Below are 19,049 nucleotides of genomic sequence, written 5' to 3' on the forward strand. Positions count from 1 at the left end.
CATGAGTTTAGCATGTGTAAGAGCTTGGCATCACTGTTAGCATGTAGTGCATTCCCAAAGTAGAAGGATCAACGAAAGATGAACTACTAGACAGTCAAAAACAACGCATATCTCTGTCTGTGTAGTACATGATGCGTGTGTGTGCGTGCATGCAAGTGCAGTCAGCGGATATGAGAGATGTGTGTCAGTCAGCGGAGACTCGGGGTAAGGTGGACCCATACACAAACTGTGAAAGACAGGCTGCGTGCATGCACATTTACATGTTTAAACTCTTTACTTGCGGCTTTGGGTGTACTGACAGCTGTGACGTTATGGCCTATGTTGCTGGCAACATAAGATTGGCTCAGGGCGGTCAGTGGGTGCACCTCTACTTGAAATATTTGTCTGCAAGTTGGTTGTGCCACTCTGTGTTCCTGCCTGCATCTTGTATTGTGCTATTAGGTGATAAATGGTCTCTGTGGTCTCTTTTGCACGGTCTGAACCTTTGGCCTTTTCTGATGTTAATGACCACTGGTTCTATTGATTTGTTGCTGACTGCTTGTTTTGGGTTTAGATTTGACAACCTGGAGTGGAAGAATACATATGTTAGCTAGTAACTATGGGACTAGTTTGTCTCATTCATAAACATTTCCTGAACAGCTTTCCGAATTAATCAAGGCAACGCACAAAAATAGTTTATTATGGGCAGGCACCTGCTCAGACCTTCATAGCAGTATATGTATGTAATATTTTTCCCATTCCCACTGTGTTTATTTTACATGTTTTTCTCTGACATAGTAATGTTAAATGGTCACCCTGTTATTATTAACTGTACTGATATTAAAATAGCTATCTTGAAACAGCGTGTGTTTGGGTTCACTGTTTTTTAACTCCCTGGGTGAAGCTAAAAATAGCACTCACTGTAGAGTACAGTTTTCCCCGGTGATGCAAATGGAAGGCGCAGTAACAGCTGCGCTAAAGCCAAGTCACGTTAGATCAGCCTTGGTCACATGACCTGCTTTCTGCCATTCATTATTACTGGAAACCCCAAGAGTGGACACATAAACTCGTTTCAGCTGGCATTAAGCTGTATTTAATTGTCTCTCATTACATTCATAGTTAATATATTTTCTTATTAAGTTTAGATCATTTTTATTATCAACAAGAATGGAGGATGTCATTTCTTTTGAATGTACCATTATATTCACCAAATTCAGAGAAACCTGCAAGGTGCAGAAATGCTAATGTAAAAAACCCTCTAATGTGCTAAACTCTCATGCCCCATCTGACCTTGAACAGATTGTTAGAAAAAACAATGTCGAGGTCAGGAAACAAGGTCACTGCTAATTCAGTCTGTTGACTGCTGGCACATAGTCTACATCAGGCCCTCTGTCTGTTTGGATCATGAAAAGAGCCGTATGTGCCCTTTGCTGCCCAGGCTTTGACATCATAGGTGAACAAATAGCTGACGGTGTCTCGAGGTACCACAGCTTTTCTTACCCCTCACGCCTAGCTGCTCAAATAAAGTAGAAATTGTTTCTTGTTTACACTGTCAGCTCGGATCTGCCCAGCCATCAGTTTGAGACCTGATGAATAATACATGATTTTACCCACATGAAGAGTCTGCCCACATCACCACACCTCCCTTCGCTCATGCTGTCTGATGCTACAGCTTTCACTTTTACATGTAGAAACCTGATTTTAGTCCAGCCAATGGACAGCCGCTTTAAACATGACTGATTTGCTTCTTGATAACATAATACTTAAAATAGAATATTCATAATAAGACCTTTAAGACTTATTTGTTTAAAAAACGCTTGTTTGAGTGGAAGATTACATATACAGATGACATGATTTATGTCCAATGAGATTATTTATGTTTATTTGTGTGCACGTTTATTTGTGAATGCTCGAGTGATACATCTAGGCGATCATGTGAACAGCCGAAACGTATTAAACTCTGTATCATCTGGTCATCATACAGACACGTATGATATAATTCCAAGATGTAAAGGGTTTACATTTATTTACGTAGATCCACGATAACCACAAAACATTATGCTTTTGTAAAATAAAGAAAGCTAAAAGGATGTACTTTCTGCTGTCTGTGAACTGTTTCTCTCCGTTGACCAAAGCGCGTTCAGGTGCGCGTATGATATGACGTTATGTGTGACATGTTGTACTGTTTATGCTAACATTTACAGTATTTTCAATGCTTTAGACACTATAATCCCTGAAACTTCTAATGAGCAAGACTCTGCGGTGAGTGGTCAGAACAGACTTACAAAACGTATTTTGTATTTAACACCTGTTATAAACTCAGAGATGTGGATTCGGACAGGAGGTATATTACCGCACAGCCTGGTGTTTGTCAAAAAACAGTAGGTAATTCAGCCGGGGATTTTTCTGCGGGTGGGAGATAAATACAGACATTCTGGATTCGGAGGGCAATAAAATCACCATTTACCCACGTAAATGCAGAAAATATCTGGCGTCCCTTGAGAAACTATTACCTTCCGAATAGGGTTTAAGATTTATTTTCATTAGCATGATGAGCACATGGTGATATTCTATCAGAATGCAACCAGATCCAAGTTTACATGCTGTTGGTGCAGCACACTAAGTACAGTTGCTGGTCGGTATACAACTAGTGCTGGGCGGTATACCGGTTCACACAGAACACCGGTGTGTACTTATGTTATTATGAATGTTTAATATACGGGTGTATTTTAAACAATGTGTTAAGTGGGAGCCATTTACACAGGTCTTTCTGTGCCGCGGCACTACTCTGTATCATAATTTTTCTCACACATGAGCGGTAACGTTACATATTCTGTTCATGTCGCAATGGGAGCGCGTACCGTGCAGCTGTACAGCAAATGACTGTAACGTGTAGCAATTGCAAGTTTGCATTACGTTATATTAAATACACTCACGAGCAAACATCTTCAAAAAGTGAGCGTGTTCCCCTCATACCTGCTCAATATGAGCATATAACATGATGTGTTTCTAGTTTTACCTGTTTCTCTGTATGCTATGATGAGGATTGACAGCGTGATTTCCTCTCGCATATCTAATTTAGCCTTTGTTTTATGATTTTTAAAAATATGATCTCAGGAAATCATGAAGCCATTGTGACTATGTAAACACAGCAGACATCACACGCATTTAATGGTAAAATTGTTACTATTTTTGTATTCAACTCTTCTGACGGATGGAATTCATTTTCGGGTGGGTGCACATTCTCTTGAAGTTGGGAGCACCAGTGCTGCCCATAGATATGGTGCTACCAAGAAAAAGTTTATCTAGATTTTTTTATCTATTTATTTGCTTAAATATTATGTATGCAATTTACCTTTGCATGCTATTCAGTTGTTAAAGAAGTCTAAGCTTTGCAGTTATTATAGGGGAAAGGAATTGGTTACATAGTGTGGCATTTTCTATAATATTCACTCACCATGACAGTATAAAAGTGTATTTGCAGTCAATCAACTGCAGTATTTCCTCTCTCTATCAGTTTAAAACGTGGTAAAAACAAATTCCGCCATGTTCTAGAAACCAGTTAATATCTTGAAAATTCAGTTATATTAATTTAAGGGCATACCGCCCAGCACTACTGAAAAACTGAAATATACCTCAAAATATTATTTTGCTGTTACATTACAGGATATAAGGACACATATTTAATTGTTCTCCCAATTTTTCTTGTAAATTTGTTGTCCTTTTCTGTTATATTATAATTTTTGACTGTATTTCAAAAATAAACCGTAAAAAAGAAATCTTCCACTGAAATTTTCTGGCTGCTGGGGCCCTATAAATATGCATACTAAATATTTATGAGTTGCAAACTATTTATGGTAATTCTCTATTTCTGAACAGGAAAGATGACATATCATAAAGTGTTACTGAAACTAGACAAAACCTTTTAAAAGGGTGAGCAGATCATTGTTCGTCACTGCTCTCTAGTCTGTAAGTGCTTGTCTGCTGTGTGTGCTGTTTACTAGTTGGCAGTGTGTGTCAGGGATCTTGGATAGTGTCAACAGATCTCTTCATATCTGTTCTCTATTCCAGGATTCAACGTTACAGATGGCTCGGCGGCACTGCGCCAGTGCAAGGCCCTCAACTGTTTCTGGCCTCTGCTACATTGTCACACGTCTTGTGCCTTTTTACCTCTTGCAAACTTGAAAAATATATACATTGTAAAAGTAAACTTTCAAACTTAACTTTTATATAAACTAAATGTCATATCTTGACTCTGCAGTGTCAGTTTCCCTGTTTGATGACTTGATGTGTATAATCTTTGCTCAGTGTGCTTTGGTCGGTGGTCTTTTTTCTAAACTGCCTGGAGCCATATGGTGGTGTCTGGATCTCCTGTGGTGCCAGTCTCTTTTAAAACCAGCATACCCCTCTCAGACATATAGTCTTCACTGACTCACATAGCTTAGCCCTAAAAGGGCTGATTTCCCGTAAATGTACAGAATTTGCATTATACGTCTTTCCTGGGCTGATTTTATTCAGCCATTGAGCTTTATTCTGCTCATGGTTTTGATCCATCGGCCAAATGCTCCTGTGACATGTGCTTAACCACCACAGTGAGCAAGTTGATCCTTTACTACTGTGATTTCATTTGTCCTGGAGTTTGGTTTCATATAATTGATGCATATATGCTCTAGTTGACAGAAGCGATTCTCTCCTCTTGAGACCCTCATTAGTTTTGATTTCATACGAAGCGTACATGTTTCCATCACAGCCTAGCATTCTCTGTGCCACTACTAGGCACCGGTGCACTTTCTCTAGGGATGTTCTTAGTCTTGGGTTGGTGATGTCACTAACCCGGGAAATAGCTTGATATAGTACGTTGTAGTCCTTAAAAAGGTTTAAGCAAAAATGTCACTTTGCATTTAGTATTGCATAGCCAGACCTTCTTACTGAAGGTTTGGATCTTCTCGCCGCTTTCTTAGGCCCAAGGCCCGCCCAAGAGGCCATATGACTGAAAGGTAAAGCAACCAATCACGTTTCGTTTTAGAAAAAATCATGTTTAGAGGCGTGGAAATGTACATTCACTGACGTCTGAAAAGTTAACAGCAATAAAATGATTCTAAGTTTATGACCATTAAAGAACGGTCAATGAATGAAATTCAATCAGATGACGACTTCTTTCCAGAAAAGTGTGCCTTATGCATCAGACCTTTAGCCAACTGTGCGTTGATCTGTTGAACACTATAGAAGATATTTGAACTATATAAGAATGTGAGACAGCAAACAGTTCTGGGGCACTTTTGACTACCATGGTCTTTTTCCTACTATGGGAGTCAATGGGGGACAACATGTATCAGCATTCTTATATTCTTATAGAGCATTAACAAAGAGTAAACTTGAAATGAAGATGAGTACTTTAACTGTGCTAATGACATCATATGTGCTCTGCCACTCTCATTGTAATGCTCTGAATATTCTTCTGTATTGTTTTGTTTACTAAGCAATAAGCTTTTTACATCACACTGATATTGCATACCAACATATGATCCTACTGAGAGCATGAGCAGAGAGATGCTAAAAAGATTGTGGAGCTCCCACAGAAATGAGAATATTACCTGCTGTTATTCATGCATCGTAGCACAAGTGCATTAGTCCCCTGCCAACCCTGCGATCGAATTTGAACGATTCCTCCAGTGCCGTTTCTAAAGAATCAGGCTGCACCGCTGAGCACATAATGCCTGTATTTTCATCCACCCACCTGAGTGTGAAGTGTTGCCTAGCCCTGCGGATGTAACCCAGAATCCAACAGCGACTCCCAAAGCCTGTGAATCATAGCTGTCCCTGCCTCGGCCTACACACCGCCAGCCGCTCTGTGTTTGTCAGGCAGTCTGAGAGATGCTCTTTTTACTGGGCCTCAAAAGCTTTCTTCACCGTTTCCTCATGGGTTTATTACTGCTGTCAGAAAGACAACGGATTTGATATCTGATGTGACGTAGCTCTAGACTGTCAAACTATAGTGCTAGTCAAGCCTAAGAAACCACAGTGGATTCAGTACTGCTTTACCTTTTCAAAGGTGTACATACATGTACCAAAACTTTACTCTTAAGCAGGGCCGCATGGAATCAATGCACCCTGAACATTGCACAAATTTTGAGACTCATCATGTACATCCTTTTTAGTTTTAAATTTTTTTGCCTTGTGTTTTTTTCGGGGAATTTAACCCACAACTGCCAAGCGAGACATGTCTTGGTTAATTTACCGTCATAACAACACGTTTGCTGTAAATGATGTTGGCAACAAAATAATCATCAATATTTTATACATGACACAAGCCTAGTTTACACAGTTAAGATTTATAATTTACATCATAACACATTGTACATCTTTTCTCTTAATCTTTTTGTGTGTTTACAGGAGGCACATAAGGTGAATAACCCTATGAACAGTCAGTCTGATGGACAAACCAAGATCGTGGGTGAAAAAGACGAGGTCCCAATGAGTGAGGTGGGCTGGATGACCTCAGTTAAAGACTGGGCGGGGGTCATGATCTCAGCACAGACCCTTACCGGCAGAGTATTGGTGAGACAGTCACACACAACTACATTGCAAACTTCACCAGATGCCCACTAAGCACCCTTCAAATTCATTACAAATGATGCCTAAATGTATGCTTGTCTACCGAGGTGAATGTATCGTTTTCTTTAAGCATATACAGTTCTATCGGCTATTCTATTCTCATCACGTACAGTAATTCTTTTCAGACGAATGCATGTAATGTGATAAAGGACTTTTGAGACAGCAGTAATACTGAATTGTGAGTCGTGTTTGGGGTGTTGGTCGTCACAGCTGTTAGTACCACCACAGTGCTAGACATGGACAGGTCAATTAACTTTGAACAATTGAGTCAATTTACCACATAATGAAGATCATTTACTTTCTGAACGCTACGCAAATGAGAGCTGTGATAATTTTATGACCTTAAGTAAATTATGAACAGAATCTGGTTTGCTTTGTGGTTTTCCCCTCTGATGCTCCTGCTGTTCTGAAAGCTTACATAAACACCCAATAACGCTATGACCTTAATTTATTGTGACTTGAATATTTGTCTCTCAGCTCTGCATCTCAGCTTTCAGGTAGGGTAACCCATGTACATGACCAGAGTAGAAAACAGGGCCGTTGTCTAGTGTTTCTGATGTAGTGCATGATCGCTGTTTCACAACAGTGTTGTCAGTACAGACACAACGTGAGCCGTGTTTGGACATGTGATTGATTTCTTCACTGCTGTGAAAGTTGTTTATGTGAAGATCCTCTTCATTGGACTTTCATTATATAATTAGCCAGTTCTTTTAGTTTTAGTTTTAAAAGGAAGATGAAATAAGGTGCATCTTTTATTCCACAAATATATTTTTTCAGAATAAATGTGACATATGTGTTAAGTGTACTAAAGGATGAACTTTTCACACATGTGATCTTAATCAGTTTATGCTTTTCTTCCACTGACATGTTTAAATTGCTGGGGTGTCAACAAAATGGATTGATAGTTACCTCTGGGATGTACTTCAGGGAAAGTTTCTATGCATCTACATGTGTACACCTGTATTTTTTCCTTCTTCATATGCCCTTCTCCTGACCTATTTTTTAAGAGAATGTTGTTTTATTTAGGGTCTGCCCTGTAGCTGGACCAGAATGCAATAGTGTAAATGAGTATTGTGCCAGGACTGTGACTGAGCCGTAAGCATTATCTCCCCCAATGACAGCTCCAGCTGGAGTGCTTCATCATGCCTATAAATCAACCATTTCTTTATGGTGGAAACCCCCCATACATTCTCGTTGCTCTTTTTTTTCTTTCTTTCTTTCTTTCTTTCTTACAGATTATTCTTTCTATATCTACCGATACAGTAGATTAAATTAATATTTCTTAGTTCATAATTAATTCATATAATGACAATAAGTAATGAATTTAGCACTTTTTCTGCTAAAACAATGTACGTTCATGTTTTGTCTTTAGAAACAACAGTTTTGCTTGACTTCTTTTTGATATGGTGGATATTTACCCGTAGAGTATTTGTTACGCCAGAGCATCACACATCCCATGAGAATATCATAAATTTCTGCAAATAAGCAATGCTTTCATCAGCCCCTCTTTATCTCTCTCTCTCTCTTTATCTCTCTCTCTCTCTTTATCTCTCTCTCTCTTTATCTCTCTCTCGTGCGCGCGTGCGCAAAAGTCCCATGCTGTTACCACAATAATTGGATCATATATATTAATCTAATGCTACTTTGTTATACCAAAAATTGCAAAGAATATGGTATTTTCATACTACCAACTTAGTAACAATGGTACTTTATAAATTGTGACATCTCCGTGTAGGGTAAAGGGTCTGCTGGTATTCTTGCTCAGAGTGATTTTATCTGGATTACTTCACAAACGCAACCAATTGCATAATGAAATGCACAGTCCATATTTTACTTTGCACTGTATATGTGGGTGTCTGTGTTTATATGCAACTGTGCTGCAGAGCCCAGATGTACTATGAGGTTTTTAGGTGCCTGTTCGAATGTGCGTGTGTCTGTGTAGGCGGATGTATGGACTCATGCCCTCTATCAGGGTTCTTTTTGCAGCTTAAAATCGCAATGAGAATCCAAGGACGTCGAGCCCGGCCGGTAACCATGGCAACAGCAGTTTACCTCAGCTCTGTCATTCTGACGTGTAGACCTGGCAGGCTGTGTAGATCCTATGTGAAAATGAGAGAATTATCTTTCTGCGCACCGCTTCCTCAAGCGCTTTGATCGCATGGGGCAAGACAAGAAAGATGAGGGTGACCAGCGCCTGTCTGTGCAGGTTGATGATGTATTACGTTGTGAAAATGAAGGCTGAAGCACGTGCCCTCATGTCCTGTAGTTTATTAGGATTGCTTGATGACTTTGAGGGTGTTAAGATGTCACACCTTACCCAAAGGTAGTCGTTTAATTACAAGATCTATCAATATCCATCTATCAATATCCATCTGTCTCCGTGTAGCAGTGTTTCTATAGCCTGTCTCTTCGGGCGAAGCTAAATTATGGATGTCTGAACGAGCGTCACTCTTCCACTTTTGACACTTTTGTCAATCTCATGCAAATGATGAACTCGTGCCTTTGTGGTTTATACAACGTTTCACCTTTATAATGGAAGTGCATGTCATGCATCATTGGTCATTAAATGAACATCAGGGCTATCCTATCAATCATTCATACACGTAAATCATCTTTGTGTTGCTGCCAGGATACCCTATTCATGATTAATCTCCCCATAGGCTAAGAATGCACCATGTCTTTTGTATCCATCTATTTCCTTCCTTTGTTTGCGTTACGCATAAACGCTGGATTTCCAGATGTTATATACTCACATCATCAACACCTCCCTGCTCACCGGCACTTTTCCATCCACATTCAAACAGGCCCAGGTCACGCCCCTACTCAAGAAACCCACATTGGACCCTACTATTACCAACAGTTACAGACCTGTTTCTCTCCTCCCTTTTATTGCGAAAACTCTTGAAAGGGCAGTATTCAACCAAGTTTTCTCATACCATCCCAGAACAATCTACTGGATGACAAGCAGTCTGGCTTCAAAACAAAACAAACCACTCCACTGAGACTGCACTGCTATCGGTCACAGAAGCACTGCGGCTAGCCAAGGCGGAATCCAAATCCTCGGTCCTTATTCTCCTAGACCTATCTGCAGCATTTGACACGGTCAACCACCAGATACTGCTAGCAACCCTGTCATCCTTAGGAATCTCAGGCTCCCCTCTCCGTTGTTTCCAATCTTACCTTTCCATTCTTCCCAATGCGGTCCGGTCAACCAAATCTCTCACAACCTTCAAAAAACTACTTAAAACACACCTCTTCGGTGAAAACTTGACTGACAAATAAAAAAAATAAAGAAAATTGTGTACTTACCCACTTCTCTCAACAGGTAGTGGTCTAGCTTTTGTTAAAACAAGTAACTTTGTATTAGCACCTAATGTACTATTGCTCTATTATGACATATTGCTTATTGCTCCCCGAACTCTTTGTAAGTCGCTTTGGATATAATCGTCTGTTAAATGTAAATGTTAAATGTAAATGTAAATATACTCATTTAATCCCATCCATCATGCCAAACATTATAAGTCACCCAAAAGAAGATATTGGTTTTGTCATAATGGGTTACTTAGCGCAGGCCTTGGTCTGTTAATGTGACTCTTGTCTGCATGTGTGGAGGCGTCGGCAACCCAAATAACAAAGACTTGGCTTTTACCTCTAGCTGAAGATCAGAGAACAATTTAGCTTTAGGTCTTATAATGGTAGAATATATTTTTCTAAATTGAAGTTAAGCAACAGCTCCCGAATGAGTCTTTTCATACCTTTACTTATTGGTTTAGGCATCTGTCTTCACACAGACAGCTTTATTAGATGTCTTGGGATATGGGGATTAAACCGGGTTCTTTGAAGGGATCCTGCTCATTTTGACACTACAGGGCTCAGGAAGAGATGAGAACGTTAGCCCCGGAGGAGTTAAGACAAGTGTCTCAACCTAAAGCATGTGTGACTGCAATCCCTATTTGTTTGGTGTTGAAGCTCTGTTTGAGTTGTTAGTTAAAGTGTCATACATTTTGAAGGTTGGATGAAGTCTTCTGACGAAATACACGAGTAGTGATTATAATAGTATGTCTGCAGTATCTTAAGAACTGAAAAGTGTATAAGAATCCACATTGTCCACCTGAAATGCTACCCTGAACTTTTGCACAAGATGCTACAAACAAAGAGTCGTGATGTAACTGCCAAAAGTCAACAATTAAAACAACACAGATGGACCCCATCCCCCTGAGTCAAGCATGTGAGAAGTGAAACTGACCAAAATGCTATTCCTACTAGACAGGCAACTCTTAGTTGGCTCATCATCTGTTTGTGTAGCTGTAACAGGTGTGGAGAAGCCATGTGCCCATTGTTCCGTTCTTGCCCCCCGCTGGGAACTCTGGGAACAGGTCTGGGTATGTGAGCCACCTGTGCAGGAGTGGCAGTAAACGTTTGGGGTCGCAGACTTTCACCTCTGTGTGGCGTGGGAGAGAGAGATATAGAGGAATGTGCTGTGTTGGTCAACAGCTCCCTAGTGACCCCTGGGCTTCTATGTGACCTTTGAACATGTATATATATACACCAGACTGACCAAACATGGCCTTGACCGCTTCCTCCCAGCCCTGGCACTTGATTTTGAGCACCTTTTCAGATTCAGCCTACACACCCATTCGTCTCTATGGCAGGAGACTGGCAGAGATGGAACGTGTCTGTATTCATAATTATGACTTTCTGTGGAGGGCATTTCTAATTTGGAGTTAATCTTTGGCCTGCGGTATACTTATCAATGGAGGCAACACCTGTCATTGAAGAAAGAAATCCGTCAAAACAACAACAACAGCAGCAATAATGACAAAGCCATCAATTCCTTGTGAAGCGTGACATTGTGAATTTGCCCTGTAATTATATGCCACATAAAGCACATTTCTTACCTACCTTTAGATGGGTTACATATCTCATACTGGGAGCAAAGCCTATATTTTCTGATCTCCTTTCAAGTAATGTAACAGTTTTTCTTTCCAATTTTTATTTTATTGACCGAAATGTATGGAGTTTATGCAGACCCTAAACTCACGTGCATGAAAACACATGCGTGCACGTGATGCAAGCGAGCAGAACAGTTCCACGAGCGGAAACGCACCCTTTATGCTCTGTGATCGCAAATATTAGTATTCATGCGCAGAAAACAATACTTGCGAAAGCGCATTTCTGCTCAGCATGTAGAAACATAACATGTCTGCAAGCATAGCACTGTGTCCAGTGCACCTATAACTCTCTCTGTGCTCTCACAACCGCTCACCATTTGCTAAGTCGTTGAGTTGACTTTTGAGACTTTGAGGGACAATGGGTGATTTCTCCGCCTCTTTCATTGGTCACTTTTAACATGCAGTCACATACAGTCTGGCACACTGGTCACAACCCCAATGCTCGCAAACAGTTTTTTTGCACGCGGAGCAGAAATGCGCTTTCGCAAGTATTGTTTTCTGCATGTGAATACTGTTCTGTGCGCTCGCGGAGCATACATGCGTTCTCGCAAGGATGCATTTTAGTTTTTGGAACTGTTCTGTGTGTTTGGGTCACACGCAAAGAAGTGAAAATGTGAAGCATCTTAGTTCTGTGTCAGCCACCGTAGTGAAGGGAGGGGTGGAGTGAGCTGTAGTTTGCAATTCGCAACCTCGCCACTAGATGCAGCAAAAAAAAAAATTAAGTTATTTAAATTTTCGTGTATGAAAAATGGAAAACTAAGTTAGGCAGGGCCAAGAGGTGGGAGAAAAATCTCTGTTTTCAAAAACAGCACTCAAACAGGATCAGGTTAACACAATTCAATGCTCGTTTGTTTTTCCTGCAGAACTTATTTACAGGCTAGAGGAAAAATCTCTTGTTTGAGAGGAGGGTTGAAAGGAATGAAGCTCCTGATACCCACCGTAGAAATAACACGCCTCCAGAGAGCATATGCATAACACTTCTCTACGGCTAGCAAACACAGCTTTCTGCTTACCAAGTGAGAGGATTCGCTTTTACTAATACTTGCAAAATAAACCTGGTCCTCTGTTCCCAGTGTTTGCTACAATTCACTGGCTCGATAAATGTGTTTGGAGTGACATGGGATGAAAAAAACAATTTTGGTTGTGCTTCGTGACGGATTACAGGACCCAGTCACTTTTTGAAACGTTTGCCTCCCCCATGACACGAGAAACTCTCCATATTCATTTGTATCGCTATTATTCGTCAGCGCAACCGATGGCAATTCAATCTTGCATTGATCTCAGACCTGTATTCCATGATGGATCGCTGTTTGTGACTCTGGAAACAGAGGAGATGAGTGGCCAGTGTAGTTTCAAATGGTTCAGAGATGACGCTAATAAAAATCTTTGCCTTTAAATGGCCCATTATACATCATTTAAATGCTTAATTTACTCAGTCATCTATAGTATAACATACATTATACTAATACAGAAGTGTATTCAAAATCTTTAATTCACATTCAAGACTTTTCATCTATACAAACGTTAAGTGCCACTTTAAATAAAATCCGCTGTGGATTACTGCTGGATGAAGCCAGGCATGAGATTTGAGTCAGTTCAAGACTCCAGAGAGGTGTCGGTTTTAAGCAGTTCATGTGAGAGGACGGCAGTCGCGGCTCTAAAACATCTGCATGTGAATGTTGCATAAAAGGTATGCAAACGCTCTAAAATCACTAGCCAACTTGCTGGTTTACTTATATTTTATAAATGTTATTTGCATATCTGACTTGAACATGCCTGAGGTGCTAGCCATTTTTTATTATTTTCAGTTCACTTTCCTGAGCACAGCTTTCTTTTTGGCTTAATTTGTACAAATTAATGATTTCCACACCACTCATTATGAGCTCTCATAATAAAGAAGCTGTGACTCATGCTGCACCATTTATTTCTCGATTCATTGGACGTCCCATCTCTGCCGAGCAGAGCAGAAGCCTGTGGCAGCCATACTGGGATAGATTAGCCTCTTTTCCATTTGATCCTCTGAAAGGTCAGAAGATAAGACATGCATCAACTTAGGGCCACCCCGCTGCAGTCCCATCACACACACACACACTCGCTGATGTCAAATCAGAGGCAACAGGCTGCTCTAGCTTAAACCCCCTCATTGGATTGTAACATTGTACAAACAATTTTGTTTCTTTTTTAGGGGAGATTGTTGTTACATATATTGCCCCGTTACTCTAGAAAACTCTAGTATTGTTTACGCACGTAATCTTTTATAAAAAAGGGTTTAACAAACATTTCATTAAAATAAGTGAAATAATCAACAAATGTATAATGATCGACCATCTTATGTATACGTATATATGTTTTCTTTTGTCCTTAAGGACTAAAACATGGCATGGCCTATCCCAGTCTCTCTACCTCCAATAGGGTCTGCCACTAAACACTTACATATCCTAGTGTCCATTTTACTTTCTTTCTGCCAAAGTTCACATTCCTCTTTGGAACCTGTTATCTCAAGTAAGAGTTAGAAGCATAAAGGCTGAGCTTTAATTTGACGTTTATGACCCTTCTGTTTCAGGAGTTTAAGTAAAACCGACAGCGTGCCCTTTATTGTTTATTTTTGTGGTTATTCAAGAGCACTTAGCTAATTACAATGTTCCAGGTTATCCATGTCTACAAAACCAGGGCTATTAGATCATTTAAACATACCAGACCCACGGCTATACACAGAAATAATGGGAAATAATGACTTTTCATGTTTAGACTGTTATTTATGCTTGGCTAAGCTATCCACAGCCATGAATTGCCAGTCAAATTTGTACTGTCTATTAAATCGAGCCCTTAAACTATATAGATCAAATGCCATTGAACCATGAATTGAATATAGAGTGACTGTGCAAGTTTCATTTAGGCATTGTACTGCAGAAAACGTGATTTGATGAATAACAGACTTTTTCAGTGAATATTTATTCAGTGTTAAGCAGCCCTGCAGTAAGGATCATTTTGGATGGTACTTAAGTTCTTTGGGCTTTAAGCCTGAAGTTTAAGTTACAACATTGTGGTATTTCACTTTTAAGTAAAGAAATCGCTAACAAAAAATGTAACTGTCATACTAGTTGTAATAATAACACAATGTTGCATTAACATTCTTTGAAATATCTCAATATCTTGTGTTCTCCAGAACAAATTCATGCTGGTTTGTGTAACATGCAGGTCAGTTATTTGGCTAAAGGTTTGTTTTGTCTCATCGTTTGCTGTTACTTGTTCATGCTTTGCGTCGGTGTATTTATAATATCACAGTGATGCTTTAGTGAATTGTGACGTTTGAGCCTTGGGCCTTTGCACACGCGCAACCCAACCCCCCCCCAAAACCCACACTCTTAACCTTATTTTACCATACTGTGCTTTCCTATAGAAGTGCGCATACATCAGTATACCTCAGACTAATGTACACAATACCATTTTAAAAAGTGAGACCTCATGAGCCTACACTAGAAGACAGTAAACAGAGATTCACCAGCGAATTAACTATGATTATAATAAATCTTTATATTAAACTGGTAATGTTACAGTGAACTAACATATGGAACTGATAGTAGTATATTTACTTATCTGATAAAATGTCACTGTTATGCAGAATAAAAGCAAATATGCACAGTTTGTTGGCAAAAAACAAAGTGCGGCCGTTTAGAAAGATGATATGATTGGTCCGTTTTACTGTCAATGAATCTCTCCCATTGATTTACTGTACCATCAGCCAGCGGTATTCTTATTGAAGGCGCCCGACGTAAGCACACTTTCGACTTCTTGTAGCATGTGCAGACAGCTCCGTGATCTTGAATTACTCTCGCGAGACTTGGAAATCTCACACGGATAGAGTCCAGGAAGTCAGATATACATATCTTTTATACATATATTTAATAATATTTTTTTTTACGATAGTTTAGGTCATCACAGAGGGCCCTGAGGGTTCACTACTGCAGTGATGTCATTTTATTTCTGATCCACATGTGAAATGTTCCCCACTTATGCAATAAAAATGTGCAATATCCTTATATTTATTGTTACCCCTCCATCCTAGTACATCTCTGCATCTACTTAATCCTATCCCATTATAATTTCTAGCACAATTGTTTATACACTTATTTATTTGCCTATTTCTTGTCTGTGTGTTGTTGTCTCTGTGTACTGGAAGGTTATGTCACAAAAACAAATTCCTTGTATGTGCAAGCATACTTGGCAATAAAGCTCTTTCTGATTCTGATTCTGATTCTGAAATGGGCAGCATGTATGCAGAAGTGTGTTACTGTTGTGTACGTGTATAGATAAATGGATGGGGCTGACTCACACACTGCTTACTGACGCAGATGAGTCTGAGCTCAACATGAACTCATCGATCCATTGAGACGGGAAGATGTCAGGAAACAGACACGCATCTAGCTCTGGAGTATTACCTTCATTCTTTATCATGCTATTGTTTGTCCTTAATGAATTCAATTTAGATGACAACATTTCATATAAACAGCGACGTCTCGAGCATTGCTCTCTCGTCTTTTAGATGAAAGATGTTATGATCTAGCTTTAAATCTGCTCCAATTTCTTTAATACTAATTAGCATTTTGTTTTTGATACATATTCTCTCATGTTATAACAGATTTTTCTTTTGGCTGCTGGAGTCACAGCTCGTGCTCTCAGCTCTCTTTAAGAATCCGAAGGAGCAAAAATGAATTCATTTGAGTTCTATGAAGGGATTATGTATCATATGAATGTCGTCAGTGTGAATGTACCACACACACATCGCTGTTTCTTTTCACCGGTAGGCTTTAGTAGATTGAGGCAGGTTGAGTCAGAGGTAGTGGGTGGGTGTCTCAATTCTTTTCAGAGTTTCAAAAGTATGATATAAGGCCCAAGTTCCTCCATTGAATATTTAAAGAAATACATTTGTGACGATATTTTGCAGTCAGAACTCCATGGTTCTTTTGTCCTGGCTTTTAATGCCACGTTTGAAGCCTTTTTATACACTGTTTAATAGCAGTTGCGTAATCCAAAATTTTAGGCACAGGAAAGATTTGAGCTATTTATTGTAGTTTACAGAATTTTACTTTCAATGTTGACTTGAAAATATAGCGGCTTGTTCCTGTGAAGCCATTCACATTGTGTCTCTGTTACGTTTTGCAAAACTGACATACACTTTTGTATAGCTTGTATAAAACTAGCCTTTAATGCATATGTTTCACTCTTCGTATACTGTATTTGGTCTTTCTTGTATCTCAATTAAGAATCCGCATTGAAGATTGAAATGCTGAATACAGTAAATGCTGTTAGCGTCTGTGTTGCATTTACACAGCTAATTGGTTATCAGTGAAGTCAGCAGCATTTGGTTCGTGCTAGCTTTGCTCCAGATCCATTTACCTGCATTAAGATTCTGTTTCTAGATTAGCTGACATTGCACAGGGCCGATCGTCACCTTCCAAACCCACACATTTTCCATTTCATCATAGGGCAGAACAGACCAAAGATGGAAACAAGGAATAAGATTCGACATTCAGACGAGATCATTTGACGATTGGCTTTTATGTGAAACAACATGGGGAAATAACGCTTGCTCGGTTCTACCAGAATGCCCTGGAGTTTCTCGTTTACAGCCTGATTGACATTTCGATCTGTTAACACACTTCAGCAGGTTATAAACACACCAGATCATCATGGATGAGTCATTTCATTGAAAGTTAAATGTTTAAAAAGATTTTATGTGACTGAGATTCAAGACGCTTGATCAAAATAGACATATGTTGTGTGATTCTTGAAAATGTCTTATCAACAAATATCTTAAGATAAGAATTTGTTTTGTTCTTGATTTTTTTATTCTAGGAGTCAATACTAATATTAAAAATAAAATGTATTTGTTAACAGTCATTTCTATTGAAGTTACTTGAAAAGCATATTTCAATTGAACTTCTTAGTTAAAATATTGTTAGATGAATGCAAAACTGTTATGTGCACGGATAAAACACTGCTGTGCAAAGTATAAGCTGTTATATGGCCTCTTTCTAGCTGCTGTTTTTGCCTTTGGCTGTTGAAGTGGGCTGCTCTGTTGAAGTGGGTGAGGAAGACAGAAAACCTACTATATTATGTGCCTTCAGCACAAACGGAAATCACTCTCTCTTCTTCCTTTTGGTCTATTATACACAATCACACCATTTAAAGAAAACTTTTGATTGAAACCATGATGATTCAAACCATTTTCCAAATATGATTAGCCATGTTTCATTGGTAAGAAAAAGATAACCGTACATTTGTATTAAATGATTCGATGTGTTTGACCGTGTATGTGTGATGAACCTCCATTCGGGAAGATGCATCTATTCTTCTGATTGAGGCTTTGGCTGCTTGATTATGAAAAGAAAGACGTAGACTAGTGCTTTATCAAATGTCAGGGCCCCTTTACCTCACCTAATAGGCTGAGGGTTTGGTTTGTCTCGCCTCATAAGTGAGTCAGTTGTATGCTAAAACAGTGTTTCAGTGAACTTCACCCCAAAATAATATGATTTTAGGCGGAAGTATTAAAATGAGTTGAGAATGGAATATTAGCTTACTAGGGTGAGCTACACAGTGGAGAACAGTACAGTATATATTGTACATTGCGTTCCAAAACCTTTTCAAAATTTCATTCATTTCAAATCATTATTTCTAGACCTGCGGTGTATATAAAGATAGAAGTAGCTAATTTGTTAAGGTAATAAAAACATAACGCTTCATTATGTAAGGTCTTTATACTCCTCTGAAAGACATAGTTATCTATATTAGATTGCATTTCTGTTATTAGATCCTCCTAAAAAAATACACTGGACCTTTAACTGATTACCGAATTTTCATTTTGGGGTGAACTATCCATTTAAGTAATCAAACTATTCACACTATTTCTATTTGACATTTGCACATGTAGAAGTGGCTTTTTGGCTTTCATCACTCCGCATTGATCTGTATTTGCAGTCTGTCTCACTAGCAGATTGTATTCTCTGATATAGTGCCATGTTCGCTAGGGGAGGATTACAGCTGTAACTTTACAACCTTAGTTCCCATTGTATCTCTGAGTAAACAGAGTCTGGAGACAGATCTAAGATTGAGATTTACCCTCACTGTGATGGCTTTTGTTAGACTGATATTTTAGATTGCACACTGGTCTCTGTTTGTATTGTCAATCTCGGTTAGGCATCCCACGGTATGTAACTGTAGATGACAGGCCCTGCGATATGATTGTATGGAACACTTTTATGGCTCTTGCTCGTTTCCCTCGGAAGCCATAGCAGCTTGTAGAAGTCTTGTCTGTAATATTAGAATCGTAAAAACCCATCGTCACCTGGGGTTTCAGCTCGCTGTTGCCAGACTGGGATTTGAACATTTACCTCAGGCGTGGATGAATCTGTGCCGGATTTTCAATTTGATGAAGAGCTTATTGTGTGTGAGCAAGAACACCACGCTTTCATAATCCATGAGGTCAAAGCTGTCACACTTATG

The 19,049-nt window shown here is 39.3% G+C and overlaps 1 protein-coding gene across 1 annotated transcript in view; it reads left to right on the forward strand.

The window, feature by feature from the left end:
• The window catches only part of kcnma1a (potassium large conductance calcium-activated channel, subfamily M, alpha member 1a), a 151,784-nt gene that overhangs the window by 27,406 nt on the left and 105,329 nt on the right, over nt 1-19,049 (forward strand). Inside the window, 1 exon segment of the mRNA XM_079473229.1 lies at nt 6,373-6,537. Coding sequence (XP_079329355.1) covers nt 6,373-6,537 — 165 coding nt within the window.

Source organism: Barbatula barbatula (assembly GCF_947034865.1).
Source record: "Barbatula barbatula genome assembly, chromosome: 14".
NCBI lineage: Eukaryota > Metazoa > Chordata > Actinopteri > Cypriniformes > Nemacheilidae > Barbatula > Barbatula barbatula.